Below are 26,721 nucleotides of genomic sequence, written 5' to 3'. Positions count from 1 at the left end.
CTCTGACAGTGCGGCACTCCCTCAGTACTGACCCTCCGACAGTGCAGCACTCCCTCAGTACTGACCCTCTGACAGTGCAGCACTCCCTCAGTACTGACCCTCCGACAGTGCAGCACACCCTCAGTACTGACCCTCCGACAGTGCAGCACTCCCTCAGTACTGACCCTCTGACAGTGCGGCACTCCCTCACTACTGACCCTCTGACAGTGCGGCACTCCCTCAGTACTGACCCTCTGACAGTGCAGCACTCCCTCAGTACTGACCCTCCGACAGTGCAGCACTCCCTCAGTACTGACCCTCCGACAGTGCAGCACTCCCTCAGTACTGACCCTCCGACAGTGCGGCACTCCCTCAGTACTGACCCTCTGACAGTGCGGCACTCCCTCAGTACTGACCCTCCGACAGTGCGGCACTCCCTCAGTACTGACCCTCTGACAGTGCAGCACTCCCTCACTACTGACCCTCTGACAGTGCGGCACTCCCTCAGTACTGACCCTCTGACAGTGCAGCACTCCCTCAGTACTGACCCTCTGACAGTGCAGCACTCCCTCAGTACTGACCCTCCGACAGTGCAGCACTCCCTCAGTACTGACCCTCTGACAGTGCGGCACTCCCTCAGTACTGGCACCGGGGGGGAGTGTCGGCCTGGATTATGGTGTTTGTAGATAGAGTGTGGTCTACTACCTGAGGGGAATGCAGAGAGACAGAGAGAGTGAGAGTGTGTGTGATAGTGAGAGGCTCTGCCTTGGAGACAGGGCCTGATGTCCCAGGTTACTGGAGCTTTCGAAGGTGGATGTACATGATACCACTGCACAGGGTAATGGGGAAGGCAACCCAGGCCAGGATAAAACTGTAACCATAGCTTCCCTCTGGCTGTTCATGTATATCTTCAACATGGAGAGTGAAGATGAGGGCTGCTGTCATCACGCAGAGTGCTGGAGAGGGAAGACAAGGCAATTAGCAACGCGTGAGTCTCCGGTCCTCACCCACTGGGACCGAGAGGCTCCCGTCTCCCTCGGTACCCACCCACCCTCACCCACAGGGACCGAGAGGCTCCCGTCTCCCTCGGTACCCACCCACCCTCACCCACAGGGACCGAGAGGCTCCCGTCTCCCTCGGTACCCACCCACCCTCACCCACAGGGACCGAGAGGCACCCGTCTCCCTCGGTACCCGCCCACCCTCACCCACAGGGACGGAGAGGCTCCCGTCTCCCTCGGTACCCGCCCACCCTCACACACAGGGACGGAGAGACTCCCGTCTCCCCTCCATACCCACCCACCCTCACCCACAGGGACCGTGAGGCTCCCGTCCCCCTCGGTACTCACCCACCCTCACCCACAGGGACCGAGAGGCTCCCGACTCCATCGGTACCCGCCCACCCTCACACACAGGGACGGAGAGACTCCCGTCTCCCCTCCATACCCAACCACCCTCACCCACATGGACCGAGAGGGTCCCGTCTCCCTCGGTACCGACAAACCCTAGTCCACTGGAGCATTAAGGGATTTGGGGAATGGTTTTCAATGAGTGAGTTTGTGCTTTAGAGGGATGGTCTTCGATGGGGGAGTTAGGGAGTTGCAGGGATGGTCTTCGATGGGAGGGTTAGGGGATTAGAGGGCAGGTCTTCGATGGGAGAGTTAGGGGGTTAGAGGGATGGTCTTCGATGGGAGGGTAAGGGGATTAGAGGGATGGTCTTCGATGGGAGAGTTAGGGGATTGGAGGGATGGTCTTCGATGGGAGAGTTAGGGGATTAGAGGGATGGTCTTCGATGGGAGAGTTAGGGGATTAGAGGGATGGTCTTCGATGGGAGAGTTAGGGGATTAGAGGGATGGTCTTCGATGGGAGGGTAAGGGGATTAGAGGGATGGTCTTCGATGGGAGAGTTAGGGGATTAGAGGGATGGTCTTCGATGGGAGAGTTAGGGGATTAGAGGGATGGTCTTCGATGGGAGGGTAAGGGGATTAGAGGGATGGTCTTCGATGGGAGAGTTAGGGGATTAGAGGGATGGTCTTCGATGGGAGAGTTAGGGGATTAGAGGAAGGGTCTTCGATGAGGAATTAGGGGATTAGAGGGATGGTCTTGGATACGGGAGTTAGGGGATTAGAGGGATGGTCTTCGATGGGAGAGTTAGGGGATTAGAGGGAGGGTCTTCGATGGGAGAGTTAGGGGATTAGAGGGATGGTCTTCGATGGGGAGTTAGGGGATTATAGGGATGGTCTTCGATGGGGGAGTTAGGGGAGTAGAGGGATGGTCTTTGATGGGGAGTTAGGGGATTAGAGGGAGGGTCTTCGATGGGGGAGGTAGGGGATTAGAGGGAGGACCTTCGATGGGAGGGTTAGGGGATTAGAGGGAGGGTCTTCAATGGGAGAGTAAGGGGACTAGAGTTAGGGGATTAGGGGAATGGTCTTCGATGGGGGATTTAGGGGAATAGAGGGATGGTCTTCGATGGGAGAGTTAGGGGATTAGAGGAATGGTCTTCGATGGGGGAGTTAGGGGATTAGAGGGATGGTCTTTGATTGGGGTGTTAGGGGATTAAGGGATGGTCTTCGATGGGAGAGTTAGGGGATTAGAGGGATGGTATTCGACGGGAGAATTAGGGGATTAGAGGGATGGACTTCGATGGGGGTGGTAGGGGATTAGAGGGTTGGTCTTCGATGGAAGAGTTAGGGGATTAGAGGGATGGTCTTCGATGGGAGAGTTAGGGGATTAGAGGGATGGTCTTCGATGGGGCTGTTAGGGGATTAGAGCGATGGTCTTCGATGGGAGAGTTAGGGGATTAGAGGGATGGTCTTCGATGGGGAGTTAGGAGATTAGAGGGATGGTCTTCGATGGGGGAGTTAGGGGATTAGGGGGATGGTCTTCGATGGGGAGTTAGGGGATTAGAGGGATGGTCTGCGATTAGGGAGTTAGGGGATTAGAGGGATGGTCTTCGATGGGAGAGGTAGGGGATTAGAGGGATGGTCTTCGATGGGAAAGTTAGGGGATTACAGGGATGGTCTTCGATGGGGGGTTAGGGGATTAGAGGGATGGTCTTCGATGGGGGAGTTAGGGGATTAGAGGGACGGTCCTCGATGGGGAGTTAGGGGATTAGAGGGATGGTCTGCAATGGGGGAGTTAGGGGATTACAGGGAGGGCCTTCGATGGGAGGGTTAGGGGATTAGAGGGAGGGTCTTCGATGGGAGAGTTAGGGGACTAGAGTTAGGGGATTAGAGGAATGGTCTTCGATGGGGGATTTAGGGGAATAGAGGGATGGTCTTCGATGGGAGAGTTAGGGGATTAGAGGAATGGTCTTCGATGGGGGAGTTAGGGGATTAGAGGGATGGTCTTCGATGGGAGGGTTAGGGGATTAGAGGGATGGTCTTCGATGGGGGGGTTAGGGGATTAGAGGGATGGTCTTCGATGGGAGAGTTAGGGGAATGAGAGGGATGGTCTTTGATGGGAGGGTTAGGGGATTAGAGGGATGGTCTTCGATGGGGGAGTTAGGGGATTAGAGAGATGGTCTTTGATGGGGAGTAAGGGGATTAGAGGGATGATCTTCGATGGGGAGTTAGGGGATTAGAGGGATGGTCTTCGATGGGAGGGTTAGGGGATTAGAGGGATGGTCTTTGATGGGAGAGTGAGGGGATTAGATGGATGGTCTTCGATGGGAGAGTTAGGGGATTAGACGGATGGTCTTCGATGGGGAGTTAGGGGATTAGAGGGATGGTCTTCGATGGGGGAGTTAGGGGATTAGAGGGATGGTCTTCGATGGGGAGTTAGGGGATTAGAGGGATGGTCTTCGATGGGAGAGTGAGGGGTTTAGAGGGATGGTCTTCGATTGGAGGGTTAGGGGATTAGAGGGATGGTCTTCGATTGGAGAGTGAGGGGATTAGAGGGATGGTCTTCGATGGGAGAGTTAGGGGATTAGAGGGATGGTCCTCGATGGGGAGTTAGGGGATTAGAGGGATGGTCTGAGATGGGGGAGTTAGGGGATTAGAGGGAGGGCCTTCGATGGGAGGGTTAGGGGATTAGAGGGAGGGTCTTCGATGGGAGAGTTAGGGGACTAGAGTTAGGGGATTAGAGGAATGGTCTTCGATGGGGGATTTAGGGGATTAGAGGGATGGTCTTCGATGGGGGAGTTAGGGGATTAGAGGGATGCTCTTCGATTGGGGGATTTAGGGGGTTAGAGGGAGAGTCTTCGATGGGAGCGTTAGGGGATTAGAGGGATGGTCTTCGATGGGAGGGTTAGGGGATTAGAGGGATGTTCTTCGATGGGAGGGTTAGGGGATTAGAGGGATGGTCTTCGATGGGAGAGTTAGGGGATTAGAGGGATGGTCTTCGATGGGAGGGTTAGGGGATTAGAGGGATGGTCTTCGATGGGGGAGTTAGGGGATTAGAGGGATGGTCTTATTGGGAGAGTTAGGGGATTAGAGGGAGGGTCTTCGATGGGAGGGTTAGGGGATTAGAGGGAGGGTCTTTGATGGGAGAGTAAGGGGACTAGAGTTAGGGGATTAGAGGAATGGTCTTCGATGGGGGATTTAGGGGAATAGAGGGATGGTCTTCGATGGGAGAGTTAGGGGATTAGAGGGATGGTCTTCGATGGGAGAGTTAGGGGCTTAGAGGGATGGTCTTCGATGGGAGAGTTAGGGGATTAGAGGAATGGTCTTCGATGGGAGAGTTAGGGGAATAGAGGGATGGTCTTCGATGGGAGAGTTAGGGGATTAGAGGAATGGTCTTCGATGGGGGAGTTAGGGGATTAGAGGGATGGTCTTCGATGGGGGTGTTAGGGGATTAGAGGGATGGTCTTCGATGGGAGAGTTAGGGGATTAGAGGGATGGTCTTCGATGGGGAGTTAGGGGATTAGAGTGATGGTCTTCGATGGGGAGTTAGGGGATTAGGGGGATGGTCTTCGATGGGGGAGTTAGGGGATTAGAGGGATGGTCCTCGATGGGGAGATAAGGGATTAGAGGGATGGTCTGCGATGGGGGAGTTAGGGGATTAGAGGGAGGGCCTTCGATGGGAGGGTTAGGGGATTAGAGGGTGGGTCTTCCATGGGAGAGTTAGGGGACTAGAGTTAGGGGATTAGAGGAATGGTCTTCGATGGGGGATGTAGGGGAATAGAGGGATGGTCTTCAATGCGGGAGTTAGGGGATTAGAGGGATGGTCTTATTGGGAGAGTTAGGGGATTAGAAGGAGGGTCTTCGATGGGGGAGTTAGGGGATTAGAGGGATGGTCTTATTGGGAGAGTTAGGGGATTAGAAGGAGGGTCTTCGATGGGGGAGTTAGGGGATTAGTGGGATGGTCTTCGATGGGGGATTTAGAGGATTAGAGGGATGGTCTTCGATGGGGAGTTAGGGGATTAGAGGGAGGGCCTTCGATGGGAGGGTTAGGGGATTAGAGGGTGCGTCTTCCATGGGAGAGTTAGGGGACTAGAGTTAGGGGATTAGAGGAATGGTCTTCGATGGGGGATGTAGGGGAATAGAGGGATGGTCTTCAATGCGGGAGTTAGGGGATTAGAGGGATGGTCTTATTGGGAGAGTTAGGGGATTAGAAGGAGGGTCTTCGATGGGGGAGTTAGGGGATTAGAGGGATGGTCTTATTGGGAGAGTTAGGGGATTAGAAGGAGGGTCTTCGATGGGGGAGTTAGGGGATTAGAGGGATGGTCGTCGATGGGGGAGTTAGAGGATTAGAGGGATGGTCTTCGATGGGGAGTTAGGGGATTAGAGGGATGGTCTTCGATGGGAGAGTCAGGGGTTTAGAGGGATGGTCTTCAATTGGAGAGTTAGGGGATAAGAGGGATGGTCTTCGATGGGGAGTTAGGGGATTAGAGGGATGGTCTTCGATGGAAGAGTGAGGGGTTTAGAGGGATGGTCTTCGATTGGAGGGTTAGGGGATTAGAGGGATGGTCTTCGATGGGAGAGTTAGGGGATTGGAGGGATGGTCTTCGGTGGGAGGGTTAGGGGAAGAGGGATGGTCTTCGATGGGGGAGTTAGGGGATTAGAGGGATTGTCTTATTGTGAGAGTTAGGGGATTAGAGGGAGGGTCTTCGATGGGTGAGTTAGGGGATTAGAGGGATGGTCTTCGATGGGGGAGTTAGGGGATTAGAGGGATGGTCTTCAATGGGGGAGTTAGGGGATTAAAGGGATGGTCTTCGATGGGGGAGTTAGGGGATTAGTGGGATGGTCTTCGATGGGAGGGTTAAGTGATTAGAGGGATGGTCCTCGATGGGGGAGTTAGGGGATTAGAGGGACGTTCTTCGATGGGAGATTTAGGGGATTAGAGGGATGGTCTTCGATGGGAGAGTTAGGGGATTAGAGGGATGGTCTTCGATGGGAGGGTTATGGGATTAGAGGGATGGTCTTCCATGGTGGTGTTAGGGGATTAGAGGGTTGGTCTTCAATGGGAGAGTTAGGGGATTAGAGGGATGGTCTTCGATGGTGAGTTAGGGGATTAGAGGGATGGTCTTCGATGGGAGAGTTAGGGAGATAGAGGGATGGTCTTCGATGGGGGAGTTAGGGGATTAGAGGGATGGTCTTCGATGGGGAGTTAGGGGATTAGAGGGATGATCTTCGATGGGGGAGTTAGGGGATTAGAGGGATGGTATGAGATGGGGGAGTTAGGGGATTAGAGGGAGGGCCTTCGATGGGATGGTTAGGGGATTAGAGGGAGGGTCTTCGATGGGAGAGTTAGGGGACTAGAGTTAGGGGATTAGAGGAATGGTCTTCGATGGGGGATTTAGGGAATTAGAGGGATGGTCTTCGATGGGGGAGTTAGGGGATTAGAGGGATGCTGTTCGACTGGAGGAGTTAGGGGGTTAGAGGGAGGGTCTTCGATGGGAGCGTTAGGGGATAAGAGGGATGGTCTTCCATGGGGGAGTTAGGGGATTAGAGGGATGGTCTTATTGGGAGAGTTAGGGGATTAGAGGGAGGGTCTTCGATGGGTGAGTTAGGGGATTAGAGGGATGGTCTTCGATGGGGGAGTTAGGGGATTAGAGGGATGTTCTTCCATGGGGGAGTTAGGGGATTAGAGGGATGGTCTTCGATGGGAGATTTAGGGGATTAGAGGGATGGTCTTCGATGGGAGAGTTAGGGGATTAGAGGGATGGTCTTCGATGGGAGGGTAAGGGGATTAGAGGGATGGTCTTCCATGGGGGTGTTAGGGGTTTAGAGGGTTGGTCTTCAATGGGAGGGTTAGGGGATTAGAGGGATGGTCTTTGATGGGAGGGTTCGGGGATTGGAGGGATGGTCTTCGTTGGGTGAGTTAGGGGAATGAGAGGGATGGTCTTCGATGCGGGAGTTAGGGGATTAGATGGATGGTCTTATTGGGAGAGTTAGGGGATTAGAAGGAGGGTCTTCGATGGGGGAGTTAGGGGATTATAGAGAGGGTCTTATTGGGAGAGTTAGGGGATTAGAAGGAGGGTCTTCGATGGGTGAGTTAGGGGATTAGAGGGATGGTCTTCGATGGGGGAGTTGGGGGATTAGAGGGATGGTCTTTGATGGGAGAGTGAGGAGTTTAGAGGGATAGTCTTCGATTGGAGGGTTAGGGGATTAGAGGGATGCTCTTCAATGGGGGAGTTAGGGGATTAGAGGGATGGTCTTTGATGGGAGAGTTAGGGGATTAGACGGATGGTCTTCGATGGGGAGTTAGGGGATTAGAGGGATGGTCTTCGATGGGGGAGTTAGGGGATAAGAGGGATGGTCTTCGATGGGGAGTTAGGGGATTAGAGGGATGGTCTTCGATGGGAGAGTGAGGGGTTTAGAGGGATGGTCTTCGATTGGAGGGTTAGGGGATTAGAGGGATGTTCTTCGATGGGAGGGATAGGGGATTAGAGGGATGTTCTTCGATGGGAGAGTTAGGGGATTGGAGGGATGTTCTTCGGTGGGAGGGTTAGGGGATTAGAGGGATGGTCTTCGATGGGGGAGTTACGGGATTAGAGGGATGGTCTTCGATGGGGGAGTTAGGGGATTAGAGGGATGGTCTTCAATGGGGGAGTTAGGGGATTAGAGGGATGGTCTTCGATGGGGGAGTTAGGGGATTAGAGGGATGGTCTTCGATGGGAGGGTTAAGCGATTAGAGGGATGGTCTTCGATGGGGGAGTTAGGGGATTAGAGGGACGTTCTTCGATGGGAGATTTACGGGATTAGAGGGATGGTCTTCGATGGGAGAGTTAGGGGATTAGAGGGATGGTCTTCGATGGGAGGTTTATGGGATTAGAGGGATGGTCTTCCATGGTGGTGTTAGGGAATTAGAGGGTTGGTCTTCAATGGGAGAGTTAGGGGATTAGAGGGATGGTCTTCGATGGGAGGGTTAGGGAATGAGAGGGATGGTCTTCGATGGGAGAGTTAGGGGATTGGAGGGATGGTCTTCGGTGGGAGGGTTAGGGGATTAGAGGGATGGTCTTCGATGGGGGAGTTAGGGGATTAGAGGGATGGTCTTATTGGGAGAGTTAGGGGATTAGAGGGAGGGTCTTCGATGGGTGAGTTAGGGGATTAGAGGGATGGTCTTCGATGGGGGAGTTAGGGGATTAGAGGGATGGTCTTCAATGGGGGAGTTAGGGGATTAGAGGGATGGTCTTCGATGGGGGAGTTAGGGGATTAGAGGGATGGTCTTTGATGGGAGGGTTAAGCGATTAGAGGGATGGTCTTCGATGGGGGAGTTAGGTTATTAGAGGGACGTTCTTCGATGGGAGATTTACGGGATTAGAGGGATGGTCTTCGATGGGAGAGTTAGGGGATTAGAGGGATGGTCTTCGATGGGAGGGTTAGGGGATTAGAGGGATGGTCTTCGATGGGAGGGTTATGGGATTAGAGGGATGGTCTTCCAAGGTGGTGTTAGGGGATTAGAGGGTTGGTCATCAATGGGAGAGTTAGGGGATTAGAGGGATGGTCTTCGATGGGAGGGTTAGGGAATGGCAAGGAGGGGCTTTGATGGGAGAGTTAGGGGATTAGAAGGATGGTCTTCGATGGTGAGTTAGGGGATTAGAGGGATGGTCTTCGATGGGAGAGTTATGGAGATAGAGGGATGGTCTTCGATGGGAGAGTGAGGGGTTTAGAGGGATGGTCTTCGATTGGAGGGTTAGGGGCTTAGAGGGATGGTCTTCGATGGGGTGTTAGGGGATTAGAGGGATGATCTTCGATGGGGGAGTTAGGGGATTAGAGGGATGGTCTTCGATGGGGGATTTAGGGGATTAGAGGGATGGTCTTCGATGGGGGAGTTAGGGGATTAGAGGGATGCTGTTCGACTGTGGGAGTTAGGGGGTTAGAGGGAGGGTCTTCGATGGGAGCGTTAGGGGATTAGAGGGATGGTCTTCGATGGGAGGGTTAGGGGATTAGAGAGATGTTCTTCGATGGGAGGGTTAGGGGATTAGAGGGATGGTCTTCCATGGGAGAGTTAGGGGATTAGAGGGATGGTCTTCGGTGGGAGGTTTAGTGGATTAGAGGGATGGTCTTCGATGGGGGAGTTAGGGGATTAGAGGGATGGCCTTATTGGGAGAGTTAGGGGATTAGATAGAGGGTCTTCGATGGGTGAGTTAGGGGTTTAGAGGGATGGTCTTCGATGGGGGAGTTAGGGGATTAGAGGAATGTTCTTCCATGGGGGAGTTAGGGGATTAGAGGGATGGTCTTCGATGGGGGAGTTATTGGATTAGAGCGATGGTGTTCGATGGGAGGGTTAAACTATTAGAGGGATGGTCTTCGATGGGGGACTTAGGGGATTAGAGGGACGTTCTTCGATGGGAGATTTAGGGGATTAGAGGGATGGTCTTCGATGGGAGAGTTAGGGGATTAGAGGGATGGTCTTCGATGGGAGGGTTAGGGGATTAGAGGGATGGTCTTCCATGGGGGTGTTAGGGGATTAGAGGGTTGGTCTTCAATGGGAGGGTTAGGGGATTAGAGGGATGGTCTTTGATGGGAGGGTTCGGGGATTGGAGGGATGGTCTTCGTTGGGAGAGTTAGGGGAATGAGAGGGATGGTCTTCGATGCGGGAGTTAGGGGATTAGAGGGATGGTTTTATTGGGAGAGTTAGGGGATTAGAAGGAGGGTCTTCAATGGGGGAGTTAGGGGATTATAGGGATGGTCTTATTGCGAGAGTTAGGGGATTAGGAGGAGGGTCTTCGATGGGGGAGTTAGGGGATTAGAGGGATGGTCTTCGATGGGGGAGTTAGGGGATTAGAGGGATGGTCTATGATGGGAGAGTGAGGGGTTTAGAGGGATAGTCTTCGATTGGAGGGTTAGGGGATTAGAGGGATGGTGTTTGATGGGAGAGTGAGGGGATTAGAGGGATGGTCTTTGATGGGAGAGTTAGGGGATTAGAGGGATGGTCTTCGATGGGGAGTTAGGGGATTAGAGGGATGGTCTTCGATGGGGGAGTTAGGGGATAAGAGGGATGGTCTTCGATGGGGAGTTAGGGGATTAGAGGGATGGTCTTCAATGGGGGAGATGGGGATTAGAGGGATGGTCTTCGATGGGGGAGTTAGGGGATTAGAGGGATGGTCTTCGATGGGAGGGTTAAGCGATTAGAGGGATGGTCTTCGATGGGGGAGTTAGGGGATTAGAGGGACGTTCTTCGATGGGAGATTTACGGGATTAGAGGGATGGTCTTCGATGGGAGAGTTAGCGGATTAGAGGGATGGTCTTCGATGGGAGGTTTATGGGATTAGAGGGATGGTCTTCCATGGTGGTGTTAGGGGATTAGAGGGTTGGTCTTCAATGGGAGAGTTAGGGGATTAGAGGGATGGTCTTCGATGGGAGGGTTAGGGAATGAGAGGGATGGTCTTCGATGGGAGAGTTAGGGGATTGGAGGGATGGTCTTCGGTGGGAGGGTTAGGGGATTAGAGGGATGGTCTTCGATGGGGGAGTTAGGGGATTAGAGGGATGGTCTTATTGGGAGAGTTAGGGGATTAGAGGGAGGGTCTTCGATGGGTGAGTTAGGGGATTAGAGGGATGGTCTTCGATGGGGGAGTTAGGGGATTAGAGGGATGGTCTTCAATGGGGGAGTTAGGGGATTAGAGGGATGGTCTTCGATGGGGGAGTTAGGGGATTAGAGGGATGGTCTTTGATGGGAGGGTTAAGCGATTAGAGGAATGGTCTTCGATGGGGGAGTTAGGTGATTAGAGGGACGTTCTTCGATGGGAGATTTACGGGATTAGAGGGATGGTCTTCGATGGGAGAGTTAGGGGATTAGAGGGTTGGTCTTCAATGGGAGAGTTAGGGGATTAGAGGGATGGTCTTCGATGGGAGGGTTAGGGAATGAGAGGGAGGGGCTTTGATGGGAGAGTTAGGGGATTAGAAGGATGGTCTTCGATGGTGAGTTATGGGATTAGAGGGATGGTCTTCGATGGGAGAGTTAGGGAGATAGAGGGATGGTCTTCGATGGGAGTGTGAGGGTTTTAGATGGATGGTCTTCGATTGGAGTGTTAGGGGATTAGAGGGATGGTCTTCGATGGGGTGTTAGGGGATTAGAGGGATGATCTTCGATGGGGGAGTTAGGGGATTAGAGGGATGGTCTTCGATGGGGAGTTAGGGGATTAGAGGGATGATCTTCGATGGGGCAGTTAGGGGATTACAGGGAGGGCCTTCGATGTGAGGGTTAGGGGATTAGAGGGAGGGTCTTCAATGGGAGAGTTAGGGGACTAGAGTTAGGGGATTAGAGGAATGGTCTTCGATGGGGGATTTAGGGGATTAGAGGGATGGTCTTCGATGGGGGAGTTAGGAGATTAGACGGATGCTGTTCGACTGGGGGAGTTAGGGGGTTAGAGGGAGGGTCTTCGATGGGAGCGTTAGGGGATTAGAGGGATGGTCTTCGATGGGAGGGTTAGGGGATTTGAGAGATGTTCTTCGATGGGAGGGTTAGGGGATTAGAGGAATGGTCTTCGATCGGAGAGTTAGGGGATTAGAGGGATGGTCTTCGGTGGGAGGGTTAGGGGATTAGAGGGATGGTCTTCGATGGGGGAGTTAGGGGATTAGAGGGATGGTCTTATTGGGAGAGTTAGGGGATTAGAGGGAGGGTCTTCGATGGGTGAGTTAGGGGATTAGAGGAATGGTCTTCGATGGGGGAGTTAGGGGATTAGAGGGATGTTCTTCCATGGGGGAGTTAGGGGATTAGAGGGATGGTCTTCGATGGGGGAGTTAGGGGATTAGAGGGATGGTGTTCGATGGGAGGGTTAAGCGATTAGAGGGATGGTCTTCGATGGGGGAGTTAGGGGATTAGAGGGACGTTCTTCGATGGGAGATTTAGGGGAATAGAGGGATGGTCTTCGATGGGAGAGTTAGGGGATTAGAGAGATGGTCTTCGATTGGAGGGTTAGGGGATTAGAGGGATGGTCTTCCATGGGGGTGTTAGGGGATTAGAGGGTTGGTCTTCAATGGGAGAGTTAGGGGATTAGAGCGATGGTCTTCGATGGGAGGGTTAGGGGATGAGAGGGAGGGGCCTTGATGGGAGAGTTAGGGGATTAGAGGGATGGTCTTCGATGGTGAGTTAGGGGATTAGAGGGATGGTCTTCGATGGGAGAGTTAGGGAGATAGAGGGATGGTCTTCAATGGGAGAGTGAGGGGATTAGAGGGATGGTCTTCCATGGGAGGATTAGGGGATTAGAGGGATGGTCTTCGATGGGAGAGTTAGTGGATTAGAGGGATGGTGTTCGATGGGGGAGTTAGGAGATTAGAGGGATGGTCTTCGATGGGAGAGTTAGGGGTTTAGAGGGATGTTGTTCGATGGGGGAGTTAGGAGATTAGAGGGATGGTCTTCGATGGGAGAGTTAGGGGATTAGATGGATGTTCTTCAATAGTGGAGTTAGGGGATTAGAGGGATGGTCTTCCATGGAAGGGTTAGGGGATTAGAGGGACGGTCTTCGATGGGAGAGTTAGGGGATTAGAGGGATGGTCTTCGATGGGCGAGTTAGGGGATTAGAGGGATTGTCTTCGATAGGAGAGTTAGGGGATTAGAGGGATGGTCTTCCATGGGAGAGTTTGGGGATTAGAGGGATGGTCTTCGATCGGAGAATTAGGGGATTAGGGGGATGGTCTTCGATGGGAGATTTAGGGGATGAGAGGGAGGTTCTTCGATGGGAGAGTTAGGAGATTAGAGGGATGGTCTTCGATTGGAGAGTTAGGGGATTAGAGGGATGGTGTTCGATTGGGGAGTTAGGGGATTAGGGCGATGGGTATTCGATGGGAGAGTTAGGGGATTAGAGGGATGGTCTTCAATGGAAGAGTTAGGGGATTAGAGAGAGGGTCTTCGATGGGGGGAGTTAGGGGATTAGATGGAGGGTCTTTGATGGGGGTGTTAGGTGATGAGAGGGATGGTCTTCGATGGGAGGGTTAGGGGATTAGAGGGATGATCTTCGATGGGGGAGTTAGGTGATTAGAGGGATGGTCTTCGATGGGGAGTTAGGGGATTAGAGGGATGATCTTTGATGGGGGAGTTTGGGGATTAGAGGAATGGTCTGCGATGGGGGAGTTAGGGGACTTGAGTTAGGGGATTAGAGGAATGGTCTTCGATTGTGGATTTAGGGGATTAGAGGGATGGTCTTCGATGGGGGAGTTATGGGATTAGAGGGATGCTGTTCGACTGGGGGAGTTAGGGGGTTAGAGGGAGGGTCTTCGATGGGAGCGTTAGGGGATCAGAGGGATGGTCTTCGATGGGAGGGTTAGGGGATTAGAGAGATGTTCTTCGATGGGAGGGTTAGGGGATTAGAGGGATGGTCTTCGATGGGAGAGTTAGGGGATTAGAGGGATGGTCTTCGGAGGGAGGGTTAGGGGATTAAAGGAATGGTCTTCGATGGGGGAGTTAGGGGATTAGAGGGATGGCCTTATTGGGAGAGTTAGGGGATTAGAGGGAGGATCTTCGATGGGTGAGTTAGGGGTTTAGAGGGATGGTCTTCGATGGGGGAGTTAGGGGATTAGAGGGATGTTCTTCCATGGGGGAGTTAGGGGATTAGAGGGATGGTCTTCGATGGGGGAGTTAGTGGATTAGAGGGATGGTGTTCGATGGGAGGGTTAAGCTATTAGAGGGATGGTCTTCGATGGGGGAGTTAGGGGATTAGAGGGACGTTCTTCGATGGGAGATTTAGGGGATTAGAGGGATGGTCTTCGATGGGAGAGTTAGGGGATTAGAGGGATGGTCTTCGATGGGAGGGTTAGGGGATTAGAGGGATGGTCTTCCATGGGGGTGTTAGGGGATTAGAGGGTTGGTCTTCAATGGGAGGGTTAGGGGATTAGAGGGATGGTCTTTGATGGGAGGGTTCGGGGATTGGAGGGATGGTCTTCGTTGGGAGAGTTAGGGGAATGAGAGGGATGGTCTTCGATGCGGGAGTTAGGGGATTAGAGGGATGGTTTTATTGGGAGAGTTAGGGGATTAGAAGGAGGGTCTTCGATGGGGGTTTAGGGGATTAAAGGGATGGTCTTATTGGGAGAGTTAGGGGATTAGAAGGAGGGTCTTCGATAGGGGAGTTAGGGGATTAGAGGGATGTTCTTCCATGGGGGAGTTAGGGGATTAGAGGGATGGTCTTCGATGGGGGAGTTAGTGGATTAGAGGCATGGTGTTCGATGGGAGGGTTAAGCTATTAGAGGGATGGTCTTCGATGGGGGACTTAGGGGATTAGAGGGACGTTCTTCGATGGGAGATTTAGGGGATTAGAGGGATGGTCTTTGATGGGAGAGTTAGGGGATTAGAGGGATGGTCTTCGATGGGAGGGTTAGGGGATTAGAGGGATGGTCTTCCATGGGGGTGTTAGGGGATTAGACGGTTGGTCTTCAATGGGAGGGTTAGGGGATTAGAGGGATGGTCTTTGATGGGAGGGTTCGGGGATTGGAGGGATGGTCTTCATTGGGAGAGTTAGGGGAATGAGAGGGATGGACTTCGATGCGGGAGTTAGGGGATTAGATGGATGGTTTTATTGGGATAGTTAGGGGATTAGAAGGAGGGTCTTCGATGGGGGAGTTAGCGGATTATAGGGATGGTCTTATTGGGAGGGTTAGGGGATTAGAAGGAGGGTCTTCGATGGGGGAGTTAGGGGATTAGAGGGATGGTCTTCGATGGGGGAGTTAGGGGATTAGAGGGATGGTCTATGATGGGAGAGTGAGGGGTTTAGAGGGATAGTCTTCGATTGGAGGGTTAGGGGATTAGAGGGATGATCTTTGATGGGAGAGTGAGGGGATTAGAGGTATGGTCTTTGATGGGAGAGTTAGGGGATTAGACGGATGGTCTTCGATGGGGAGTTAGGGGATTAGAGGGATGGTCTTCGATGGGGGAGTTAGGGGATAAGAGGGATGGTCTTCGATGGGGAGTTAGGGGATTAGAGGGATGGTCTTCAATGGGGGAGTTAGGGGATTAGAGGGATGGTCTTCGATGGGGGAGTTAGGGGATTAGAGGGATGGTCTTTGATGGGGGAGTTAGGGGATTAGAGGGACGTTCTTCGATGGGAGATTTACGGGATTAGAGGGATGGTCTTCGATGGGAGAGTTAGGGGATTAGAGGGATGGTCTTCGATGGGAGGGTTATGGGATTAGAGGGATGGTCTTCCATGGTGGTGTTAGGGGATTAGAGGGTTGGTCTTCAATGGGAGAGTTAGGGGATTAGAGGGATGGTCTTCGATGGGAGGGTTAGGGAATGACAGGGAGGGGCTTTGATGGGAGAGTTAGGGGATTAGAAGGATGTTCTTCAATAGTGGAGTTAGGGGATTAGAGGGATGGTCTTCCATGGAAGGGTTAGGGGATTAGAGGGACGGTCTTCGATGGGAGAGTTAGGGGATTAGAGGGATGGTCTTCGATGGGCGAGTTAGGGGATTAGAGGGATTGTCTTCGATGGGAGAGTTAGGGGATTAGAGGGATGGTCTTCCATGGGAGAGTTTGGGGATTAGAGGGATGGTCTTCGATCGGAGAATTAGGGGATTAGGGGGATGGTCTTCGATGGGAGATTTAGGGGATGAGAGGGAGGTTCTTCGATGGGAGAGTTAGGAGATTAGAGGGATGGTCTTCGATTGGAGAGTTAGGGGATTAGAGGGATGGTGTTCGATTGGGGAGTTAGGGGATTAGGGCGATGGGTATTCGATGGGAGAGTTAGGGGATTAGAGGGATGGTCTTCAATGGAAGAGTTAGGGGATTAGAGAGAGGGTCTTCGATGGGGGGAGTTAGGGGATTAGATGGAGGGTCTTTGATGGGGGTGTTAGGTGATGAGAGGGATGGTCTTCGATGGGAGGGTTAGGGGATTAGAGGGATGATCTTCGATGGGGGAGTTAGGTGATTAGAGGGATGGTCTTCGATGGGGAGTTAGGGGATTAGAGGGATGATCTTCGATGGGGGAGTTTGGGGATTAGAGGGATGGTCTGCGATGGGGGAGTTAGGGGACTTGAGTTAGGGGATTAGAGGAATGGTCTTCGATTGTGGATTTAGGGGATTAGTGGGATGGTCTTCGATGGGGGAGTTATGGGATTAGAGGGATGCTGTTCGACTGGGGGAGTTAGGGGGTTAGAGGGAGGGTCTTCGATGGGAGCGTTAGGGGATCAGAGGGATGGTCTTCGATGGGAGGGTTAGGGGATTAGAGAGATGTTCTTCGATGGGAGGGTTAGGGGATTAGAGGGATGGTCTTCGATGGGAGAGTTAGGGGATTAGAGGGATGGTCTTCGGAGGGAGGGTTAGGGGATTAGAGGAATGGTCTTCGATGGGGGAGTTAGGGGATTAGAGGGATGGCCTTATTGGGAGAGTTAGGGGATTAGAGGGAGGATCTTCGATGGGGGAGTTAGGGGATTAGAGGGATGTTCTTCCATGGGGGAGTTAGGGGATTAGAGGGATGGTCTTCGATGGGGGAGTTAGTGGATTAGAGGGATGGTGTTCGATGGGAGGGTTAAGCTATTAGAGGGATGGTCTTCGATGGGGGAGTTAGGGGATTAGAGGGACGTTCTTCGATGGGAGATTTAGGGGATTAGAGGGATGGTCTTCGATGGGAGAGTTAGGGGATTAGAGGGATGGTCTTCGATGGGAGGGTTAGGGGATTAGAGGGATGGTCTTCCATGGGGGTGTTAGGGGATTAGAGGGTTGGTCTTCAATGGGAGGGTTAGGGGATTAGAGGGATGGTCTTTGATGGGAGGGTTCGGGGATTGGAGGGATGGTCTTCGTTGGGAGAGTTAGGGGAATGAGAGGGATGGTCTTCGATGCGGGAGTTAGGGGATTAGAGGGATGGTTTTATTGGGAGAGTTAGGGGATTAGAAGGAGGGTCTTCGATGGGGGTTTAGGGGATTATAGGGATGGTCTTATTGGGAGAGTTAGGGGATTAGAAGGAGGGTCTTCGATAGGGGAGTTAGGGGATTAGAGGGATGTTCTTCCATGGGGGAGTTAGGGGATTAGAGGGATGGTCTTCGATGGGGGAGTTAGTGGATTAGAGGCATGGTGTTCGATGGGAGGGTTAAGCTATTAGAGGGATGGTCTTCGATGGGGGATTTAGGGGATTAGAGGGACGTTCTTCGATGGGAGATTTAGGGGATTAGAGGGATGGTCTTTGATGGGAGAGTTAGGGGATTAGAGGGATGGTCTTCGATGGGAGGGTTAGGGGATTAGAGGGATGGTCTTCCATGGGGGTGTTAGGGGATTAGACGGTTGGTCTTCAATGGGAGGGTTAGGGGATTAGAGGGATGGTCTTTGATGGGAGGGTTCGGGGATTGGAGGGATGGTCTTCATTGGGAGAGTTAGGGGAATGAGAGGGATGGACTTCGATGCGGGAGTTAGGGGATTAGAGGGATGGTTTTATTGGGATAGTTAGGGGATTAGAAGGAGGGTCTTCGATGGGGGAGTTAGCGGATTATAGGGATGGTCTTATTGGGAGGGTTAGGGGATTAGAAGGAGGGTCTTCGATGGGGGAGTTAGGGGATTAGAGGGATGGTCTTCGATGGGGGAGTTAGGGGATTAGAGGGATGGTCTTTGATGGGAGAGTGAGGGGTTTAGAGGGATAGTCTTCGATTGGAGGGTTAGGGGATTAGAGGGATGGTCTTTGATGGGAGAGTGAGGGGATTAGAGGTATGGTCTTTGATGGGAGAGTTAGGGGATTAGACGGATGGTCTTCGATGGGGAGTTAGGGGATTAGAGGGATGGTCTTCGATGGGGGAGTTAGGGGATAAGAGGGATGGTCTTCGATGGGGAGTTAGGGGATTAGAGGGATGGTCTTCAATGGGGGAGTTAGGGGATTAGAGGGATGGTCTTCGATGGGGGAGTTAGGGGATTAGAGGGATGGTCTTTGATGGGGGAGTTAGGGGATTAGAGGGACGTTCTTCGATGGGAGATTTACGGGATTAGAGGGATGGTCTTCGATGGGAGAGTTAGGGGATTAGAGGGATGGTCTTCGATGGGAGGGTTATGGGATTAGAGGGATGGTCTTCCATGGTGGTGTTAGGGGATTAGAGGGTTGGTCTTCAATGGGAGAGTTAGGGGATTAGAGGGATGGTCTTCGATGGGAGGGTTAGGGAATGACAGGGAGGGGCTTTGATGGGAGAGTTAGGGGATTAGAAGGATGGTGTTCGATGGTGAGTTAGGGGATTAGAGGGATGGTCTTCGATGGGAGAGTAAGGGAGATAGAGGGATGGTCTTCGATGGGAGAGTGAGGGGTTTAGAGGAATGGTCTTCGATTGGAGGGTTAGGGGCTTAGAGGGATGGTCTTCGATGGGGTGTTAGGGGATTAGATGGATGATCTTCGATGGGGGAGTTAGGTGATTAGAGGAATGGTCTTCGATGGGGAGTTAGGGGATTAGAGGGATGATCTTCGATGGGGGAGTTAGGGGATTAGAGGGATGGTCTGCGATGGGGGAGTTAGGGGATTAGAGGGAGGGCCTTCGATGGGATGGTTAGGGGATTAGAGGGAGGGTCTTCGATGGGAGAGTTAGGGGACTAGAGTTAGGGGATTAGAGGAATGGTCTTTGATGGGGGATTTAGGGGATTAGAGGGATGGTCATCGATGGGGGAGTTAGGGGATTAGAGGGATGCTGTTCGACTGGGGGAGTTAGGTGGTTAGAGGGAGGGTCTTCGATGGGAGCGTTAGGGGATTAGAGGGATGGTCTTCGATGGGAGGGTTAGGGGATTAGAGAGATGTTCTTCGATGGGAGGGTTAGGGGATTAGTGGGATGGTCTTCGATGGGAGAGTTAGGGGATTAGAGGGATGGTCTTCGGTGGGAGGGTTAGGGGATTAGAGGAATGGTCTTCGATGGGGGAGTTAGGGGATTAGAGGGATGGCCTTATTGGGAGAGTTAGGGGATTAGAGGGAGGATCTTCGATGGGTGAGTTAGGGGTTTAGAGGGATGGTCTTCGATGGGGGAGTTAGGGGATTAGAGGGATGTTCTTCCATGGGGGAGTTAGCGGATTAGAGGGATGGTCTTCGATGGGGGAGTTAGTGGATTAGAGGGATGGTGTTCGATGGGAGGGTTAAGCTATTAGAGGGATGGTCTTCGATGGGGGAGTTAGGGGATTAGAGAGACGTTCTTCGATGGGAGATTTAGGGGATTAGAGGGATTGTCTTCGATGGGAGAGTTAGGCGATTAGAGGGATGGTCTTCGATGGGCGGGTTAGGGGATTAGAGGGATGGTCTTCCATGGGGGTGTTAGGGGATTAGAGGGTTGGTCTTCAATGGGAGGGTTAGGGGATTAGAGGGATGGTCTTTGATGGGAGGGTTCGGGGATTGGAGGGATGGTCTTCGTTGGGAGAGTTAGGGGAATGAGAGGGATGGTCTTCGATGCGGGAGTTAGGGGATTAGAGGGATGGTTTTATTGGGAGAGTTAGGGGATTAGAAGGAGGGTCTTCGATGGGGTGTTAGGGCATTATAGGGATGGTCTTATTGGGAGAGTTAGGGGATTAGAAGGAGGGTCTTCGATGGGGGAGTTAGGGGATTAGAGGGATGTTCTTCCATGGGGGAGTTAGGGGATTAGAGAGATGTTCTTCGATGGGAGGGTTAGGGGATTAGAGGGATGGTCTTCGATGGGAGAGTTAGGGGATTAGAGGGATGGTCTTCGGTGGGAGGGTTAGGGGATTAGAGTGATGGTCTTCGATGGGGGAGTTAGGGGATTAGAGGGATGGCCTTATTGGGAGAGTTAGGGGATTAGAGGGATGGTCTTCGATGGGTGAGTTAGGGGTTTAGAGGGATGGTCTTCGATGGGGGAGTTAGGGGATTAGAGGGATGTTCTTCCATGGGGGAGTTAGGGGATTAGAGGGATGGTCTTCGATGGGGGAGTTAGTGGATTAGAGGGATGGTGTTCGATGGGAGGGTTAAGCTATTAGAGGGATGGTCTTCGATGGGGGAGTTAGGGGATTAGAGTGACGTTCTTCAATGGGAGATTTAGGGGATTAGAGGGATGGTCTTCGATGGGAGAGTTAGGGGATTAGAGGGATGGTCTTCGATGGGAGGGTTAGGGGATTAGAGGGATGGTCTTCCATGGGGGAGTTAGTGGATTAGAGGGATGGTGTTCGATGGGAGGGTTAAGCTATTAGAGGGATGGTCTTCGATGGTGGAGTTAGGGGATTAGAGGGACGTTCTTCGAGGTGAGATTTAGGGGATTAGAGGGATGGTCTTCGATGGGAGAGTTAGGGGATTAGAGGGATTGTCTTCGATGGGAGGGTTAGTGGATTAGAGTGATGGTCTTCCATGGGGGTGTTAGGGGATTAGAGGGTTGGTCTTCAATGGGAGGGTTAGGGGATTAGAGGGATGGTCTTTGATGGGAGGGTTTGGGGATTGGAGGGATGGTCTTCGTTGGGAGAGTTAGGGGAATGAGAGGGATGGTCTTCGATGCGGGGGTTAGGGGATTAGAGGGATGGTTTTATTGGGAGAGTTAGGGGATTAGAAGGAGGGTCTTCGATGGGGGAGTTAGGGGATTATAGGGATGGGCTTATTGCGAGAGTTAGGGGATAGGAAGGAGAGTCTTCGATGGGGGAGTTAGGGGATTAGAGGGATGTTCTTCGATGGGAGAGTGAGAGGTTTAGAGGGATAGTCTTCGATTGGAGGGTTAGGGGATTAGAGGGATGGTCTTTGATGGGAGAGTGAGGGTATTAGAGGGATGGTCTTTGATGGGAGAGTTAGGGGATTAGACGGATGGTCTTCGATGGGGAGTTAGGGGATTAGAGGGATGGTCTTCGATGGGGGAGTTAGGGGATAAGAGGGATGGTCTTCGATGGGGAGTTAGGGGATTAGAGGGATGGTCTTCGATGGGAGAGTGAGGGGTTTAGAGGGATGGTCTTCGATTGGAGGGTTAGGGGATTAGAGGGATGGTCTTCGATGGGGAGTTAGGGGATTAGAGGGATGGTCTTCGATGGGGAGTTAGGGGATTAGAGGGATGATCTTCGATGGGGCAGTTAGGGGATTAGAGGGATGGTCTTCGATGGGGAGTTAGGGGATTAGAGGGATGATCTTCGATGGGGCAGTTAGGGGATTACAGGGAGGGCCTTCGATGGGAGGGTTAGGGGATTAGAGGGAGGGTCTTCAATGGGAGAGTTAGGGGACTAGAGTTAGGGGATTAGAGGAATGGTCTTCGATGGGGGATTTAGGGGATTAGAGGGATGGTCTTCGATGGGGGAGTTAGGGGATTAGACGGATGCTGTTCGACTGGGGGAGTTAGGGGGTTAGAGGGAGGGTCTTCGATGGGAGCGTTAGGGGATTAGAGGGATGGTCTTCGATGGGAGGGTTAGGGGATTAGAGAGATGTTCTTCGATGGGAGGGTTAGGGGATTAGAGGGATGGTCTTCGATCGGAGAGTTAGGGGATTAGAGGGATGGTCTTCGGTGGGAGGGTTAGGGGATTAGAGGGATGGTCTTCGATGGGGGAGTTAGGGGATTAGAGGGATGGTCTTATTGGGAGAGTTAGGGGATTAGAGGGAGGGTCTTCGATGGGTGAGTTAGGGGATTAGTGGAATGGTCTTCGATGGGGGAGTTAGGGGATTAGAGGGATGTTCTTCCATGGGGGAGTTAGGGGATTAGAGGGATGGTCTTCGATGGGGGAGTTAGGGGATTAGAGGGATGGTGTTCGATGGGAGGGTTAAGCGATTAGAGGGATGGTCTTCGATGGGGGAGTTAGGGGATTAGAGGGACGTTCTTCGATGGGAGATTTAGGGGATTAGAGGGATGGTCTTCGATGGGAGAGTTAGGGGATTAGAGGGATGGTCTTCGATTGGAGGATTAGGGGATTAGAGGGATGGTCTTCCATGGGGGTGTTAGGGGATTAGAGGGTTGGTCTTCAATGGGAGAGTTAGGGGATTAGAGCGATGGTCTTCGATGGGAGGGTTAGGGGATGAGAGGGAGGGGCCTTGATGGGAGAGTTAGGGGATTAGAGGGATGGTCTTCAATGGAAGAGTTAGGGGATTAGAGAGAGGGTCTTCGATGGGGGGAGTTAGGGGATTAGATGGAGGGTCTTTGATGGGGGTGTTAGGTGATGAGAGGGATGGTCTTCGATGGGAGGGTTAGGGGATTAGAGGGATGGTCTTCAATTGTAGAATGAGGGGATTAAAGGGATGGTCTTCGATGGGTGAGTTAGGGGATTAGAGGGATGGTGTTCGATGGGCAAGTTAGGAGATTAGAGGGATGGTCTTCGATGGGAAAGTTAGGGGATTAGACGGATGGTCTTCAACAGTGGAGTTAGGGGATTAGAGGGATGGTCTTCGCTGGGAGAGTTTGGGGATTAGAGGGATGGTCTTCGATGGGAGAGTTATGGGATTAGAGGGATGGTCTTCAACAGTGGAGTTAGGGGATTAGAGGGATGGTCTTCCATGGGAGGGTTAGGGGATTAGAGGGAGCGTCTTTGATGGGAGAGTTAGAGGATTAGAGGGATGGTCTTCGATGGGAGAGTTAGGGGATTAGAGGGATGGTCTTCGATGGGACAGTTAGGGGATTAGAGGGATGGTCTTCGATGGGAGAGTTAGGGGATGAGAGGGAGGTTCTTCGATGGGAGAGTTAGGGGATTAGAGGGATGGTCTTCGATGGGAGAGTTAAGGGATTAGAGGGATGGTCTTCGATGGGGGAGTTAGGGGATTAGGGGGATGGGTATTCGATGGGAGAGTTAGGGGATTAGAGGGAGGGTCTTCGATGGGTAAGTGAGGGGATTAGAGGGAGGGTCTTTGCTGGGGGTGTTAGGGGATGAGAGGGATGGTCTTCGATAGGAGGGTTAGGGGATTAGAGGGATGGTCATCGATTGGCGAGTTAGCGGATTAGAGGGATGATTTTATTGGGGGAATTAGGGAATTAGAGGAATGGTCTTCGATGGGAGAGTTGGTGAATTAGATTAATGGTCTTCAATGGGAGAGATGGTGGATTTGAGTAACGGTCTTCGATGGTAGAGTTCGCGGATTTGAGTAATGGTGTTCGATGGGAGAGTTAGGGGATTAGAGGGAGGGTCTTCGATGGGAGGTTTAGGGGACTAGAGGGATGGTCTTCGATGGGAGAGTTAGGGTATTAGAGGGAGGGTCTTCGATGGGAGAGTTAGCGGATTAGAGGGAGGGTCTTCGATGGGAGAGTTAGGTGATTAGAGGGATGGTCTTCGATGGGGGAGTTAGGGGATTAGAGGGATGGTCTTCGATGGGAGGGTTAGGGGATTAGAGGGATGGTCTTCGATGGGAGAGTTAGGAGATTAGTGGGAGGGTCTTCGATGGCCACTCACCAGCGAAGATTTGAAACAGTCCAGTTGCATAGAAGAGGCTTCCTTTCCTCAATGTGTACAGCTGACACAGGAAGATAATAAACGAAGCGCTCGAGAAAAGTACAGCCAGAACCATCAAGGCTTGAGAGGCATGGAGCCATTCTGGAGGGAGAGAATATGGTGTTCAAAACTTCAGAAAAGGCCCATTCAGCCCCCTCGAGCCTGTTACACAGGAACAGGAGGAGGCCCATTCAGCCCCTCAAGCCTGTTACACAGGAACAGGAGGAGGCCCCATTCAGCCCCTCGAGCCTGTTACACAGGAACAGGAGGAGGCCCATTCAGCCCCTCGAGCCTGTTACACAGGAACAGGAGGAGGCCCATTCCATCTCCCGCTTATTTCACTGAAACAATGCAGAATGTTTTTCACTCTCACCTTCACCATGAGATGCCAAAATGCGGGTGCAGCTCCAGGTTTGTTCAGCTTTAATGTACATACACTCACTCCATAGATCACGGGTTCTCTCGTCAGTGTAAAACCACCAAGACTGTGAATGAGAGACAAACAACTTCACTCAGACTCCGTCCCCATCAAACACTCCCAGGAAAGGTACAGCACGGGGTTAGATACAGAGTAAAGCTCCTTCTACAACTTCCACATTGAACACTCCCAGGACAGGTGCAGCACGGGGTTAGATACAGAGTAAAGCTCCCTCTACACCGTCCCCATCAAACACTCCCAGGACAGGTACAGCACGGGGTTAGATACAGAGTAAATCTCCCTCTACACCGTCCCCATCAAACACTCCCAGGACAGGTACAGCACGGGGTTAGATACAGAGTAAAGCTCTCTCTACACTGTCCCCATCCAACACTCCCAGGACAGGTACAGCACGGGGTTAGATACAGAGTAAATCTCCCTCTACACTGTCCCCATCAAACACTCCCAGGACAGGTACGGCACGGGGTTAGATACAGAGTAAATCTCCCTCTACACTGTCCCCATCAAACACTCCCAGGACATGTACAGCACGGGGTTAGATACAGAATAAAGCTCCCTCTACACTGTCCCCATCAAACACTCCCAGGACAGGTCCAGCACGGGGTTAGATACAGAGTAAAGCTCCCTCTACACTGTCACCATCAAACACTCCCAGGGCATGTACAGCACGGGGTTAGATACAGAGTAAATCTCCCTCTACACTGTCCTCATCAAACACTCCCAGGACAGGTACAGCACGGGGTTAGATACAGATTAAAGCTCCGTATACACCGTCCCCATCAAACACTCCCAGGACAGGTACAGCAAGGGGTTAGATACAGAGTAAAGCTCCCTCTACACTGTCCCCATCAAACACTCCCAGGACATGTACAGCACGGGGTTAGATACAAAGTAAATCTCCCTCTACACTGTCCCCATCAAACACTCCCAGGACAGGTACAGCACGGGGTTAGATACAGAGTAAAGCTCCTTCTACACCTTCCACATTGAACACTCCCAGGACAGATACAGCATGGGGTTAGATACAGAGTAAATCTCCCTCTACACCGTCCCCATCCAACACTCCCAGGACAGGTACAGCACGGGGTTAGATACAGAGTAAAGCTCCCTCTACACTGTCCCCATCCAACACTCCCAGGACAGGTACAGCACGGGGTTAGATACAGAGTAAATCTCCCTCTACACTGTCCCCATCAAACACTCCCAGGACAGTTACAGCACGGGGTTAGATACAGAGTAAAGCTCCCTCTACACTGTCCCCATCAAACACTCCCAGGACAGGTACAGCACGGGGTTAGATACAGAGTAAATCTCCCTCTACACCGTCCCCATCAAACACTCCCAGGACATGTACAGCACGGGGTTAGATACAGAGTTAATCTCCCTCTACACTGTCCCCATCAAACACTCCCAGGACAGGTACAGCACGGGGTTAGATACAGAGTAAAGCTCCCTCTACGCCGTCCCCATCAAACACTCCCAGGACAGGTACAGCACGGGGTTAGATACAGAGTAAAGCTCCCTCTACACTGTCCCCATCCAACACTCCCAGGACAGGTACAGCACGGGGTTAGATACAGAGTAAAGCTCCCTCTGCTCTGTCCCCATCAAACACTCTCAGGACAGGTACAGCACGGGGTTAGATACAGAGTAAAGCTCCCTCTACACTGTCTCCATCAAACACTCCCAGGACAGGTACAGCACGGGGTTAGATACAGAGTAAAGCTCCTTCTACACCTTCCACATTGAACACTCCCAGGACAGGTACAGCATGGGGTTAGATACAGAGTAAAGCTCCCTCTACACCGTCCCCATCAAACACTCCCAGGACAGGTACAGCACGGGGTTAGATACAGAGTAAAGCTCCCTCTACACTGTCCCCATCAAACACTCCCAGGACAGGTACAGCACGGGGTTAGATACAGAGTAAAGCTCCCTCTACACTGTCCCCATCCAACACTCCCAGGACAGGTACAGCACGGGGTTAGATACAGAGTAAAGCTCCCTCTACACTGTCCCCATCAAACACTCCCAGGACAGGTACAGCACGGGGTTAGATACAGAGTAAAGCTCCCTCTACACTGTCCCCATCAAACACTCCCAGGACAGGTACAGCACGGGGTTAGATGCAGAGTGAAGCTCCCTCTACACTGTCCCCATCAAACACTCCCAGGACAGGTACAGCACGGGGTTAGATACAGATTAAAGCTCCGTCTACACCGTCCCATCAAACACTCCCAGGACAGGTACAGCACGGGGTTTGATACAGAGTAAAGCTCCCTCTACACTGTCCCCATCAAACACTCCCAGGACAGTTACAGCACGGGGTTAGATACAGAGTAAAGCTCCCTCTACACTGTCCCCATCCAACACTCCCAGGACAGGTACAGCACGGGGTTAGATACAGAGTAAAGCTCCCTCTACACTGACCCCATCAAACACTCCCAGGACAGGTACAGCACGGTGTTAGATGCAGAGTAAAGCTCCCTCTACACTGTCCCTGTCAAACGCTGGGAGGTCGCACAGGGAGGGGAACCCGGGCCTGAAGGTTTTGGATGCGATACCACACTGTGAAATGAGGGTGAACACTTGCTTACGTTGTCGATGGTTGATATGTAGAGGAGGATGAGGGCAGCGAGGTGAATAACTAACAG

At 52.3% G+C, this 26,721-nt stretch overlaps 1 protein-coding gene across 2 annotated transcripts in view; it reads right to left on the bottom strand.

Moving 5' to 3' along the window:
* Positions 1-450: 450 nt before the first annotated feature.
* LOC144677525 (epithelial membrane protein 3-like) overlaps positions 451-26,721 on the bottom strand; it is a 27,744-nt gene continuing 1,473 nt past the window's right edge. For both annotated transcript variants that reach the window (XM_078537601.1, XM_078537600.1), the window contains exons 2-5: positions 26,665-26,721; positions 24,002-24,113; positions 23,590-23,730; positions 451-935 (exon numbers count right to left, since the gene is read on the bottom strand). The exon at positions 26,665-26,721 is cut by the window's right edge. In XM_078537601.1, coding sequence (XP_078393727.1) covers positions 772-935; positions 23,590-23,730; positions 24,002-24,113; positions 26,665-26,721 — 474 coding nt within the window. In that variant the 3' untranslated portion in view covers positions 451-771. The remainder of the gene's footprint in view (positions 936-23,589; positions 23,731-24,001; positions 24,114-26,664) is intronic.

Source organism: Cetorhinus maximus, unplaced genomic scaffold (genome assembly GCF_964194155.1).
Source record: "Cetorhinus maximus unplaced genomic scaffold, sCetMax3.hap1.1 HAP1_SCAFFOLD_2634, whole genome shotgun sequence".
In the NCBI taxonomy this organism is placed as follows: domain Eukaryota; kingdom Metazoa; phylum Chordata; class Chondrichthyes; order Lamniformes; family Cetorhinidae; genus Cetorhinus; species Cetorhinus maximus.
This window is presented reverse-complemented; position numbering and strand designations above follow the sequence as displayed.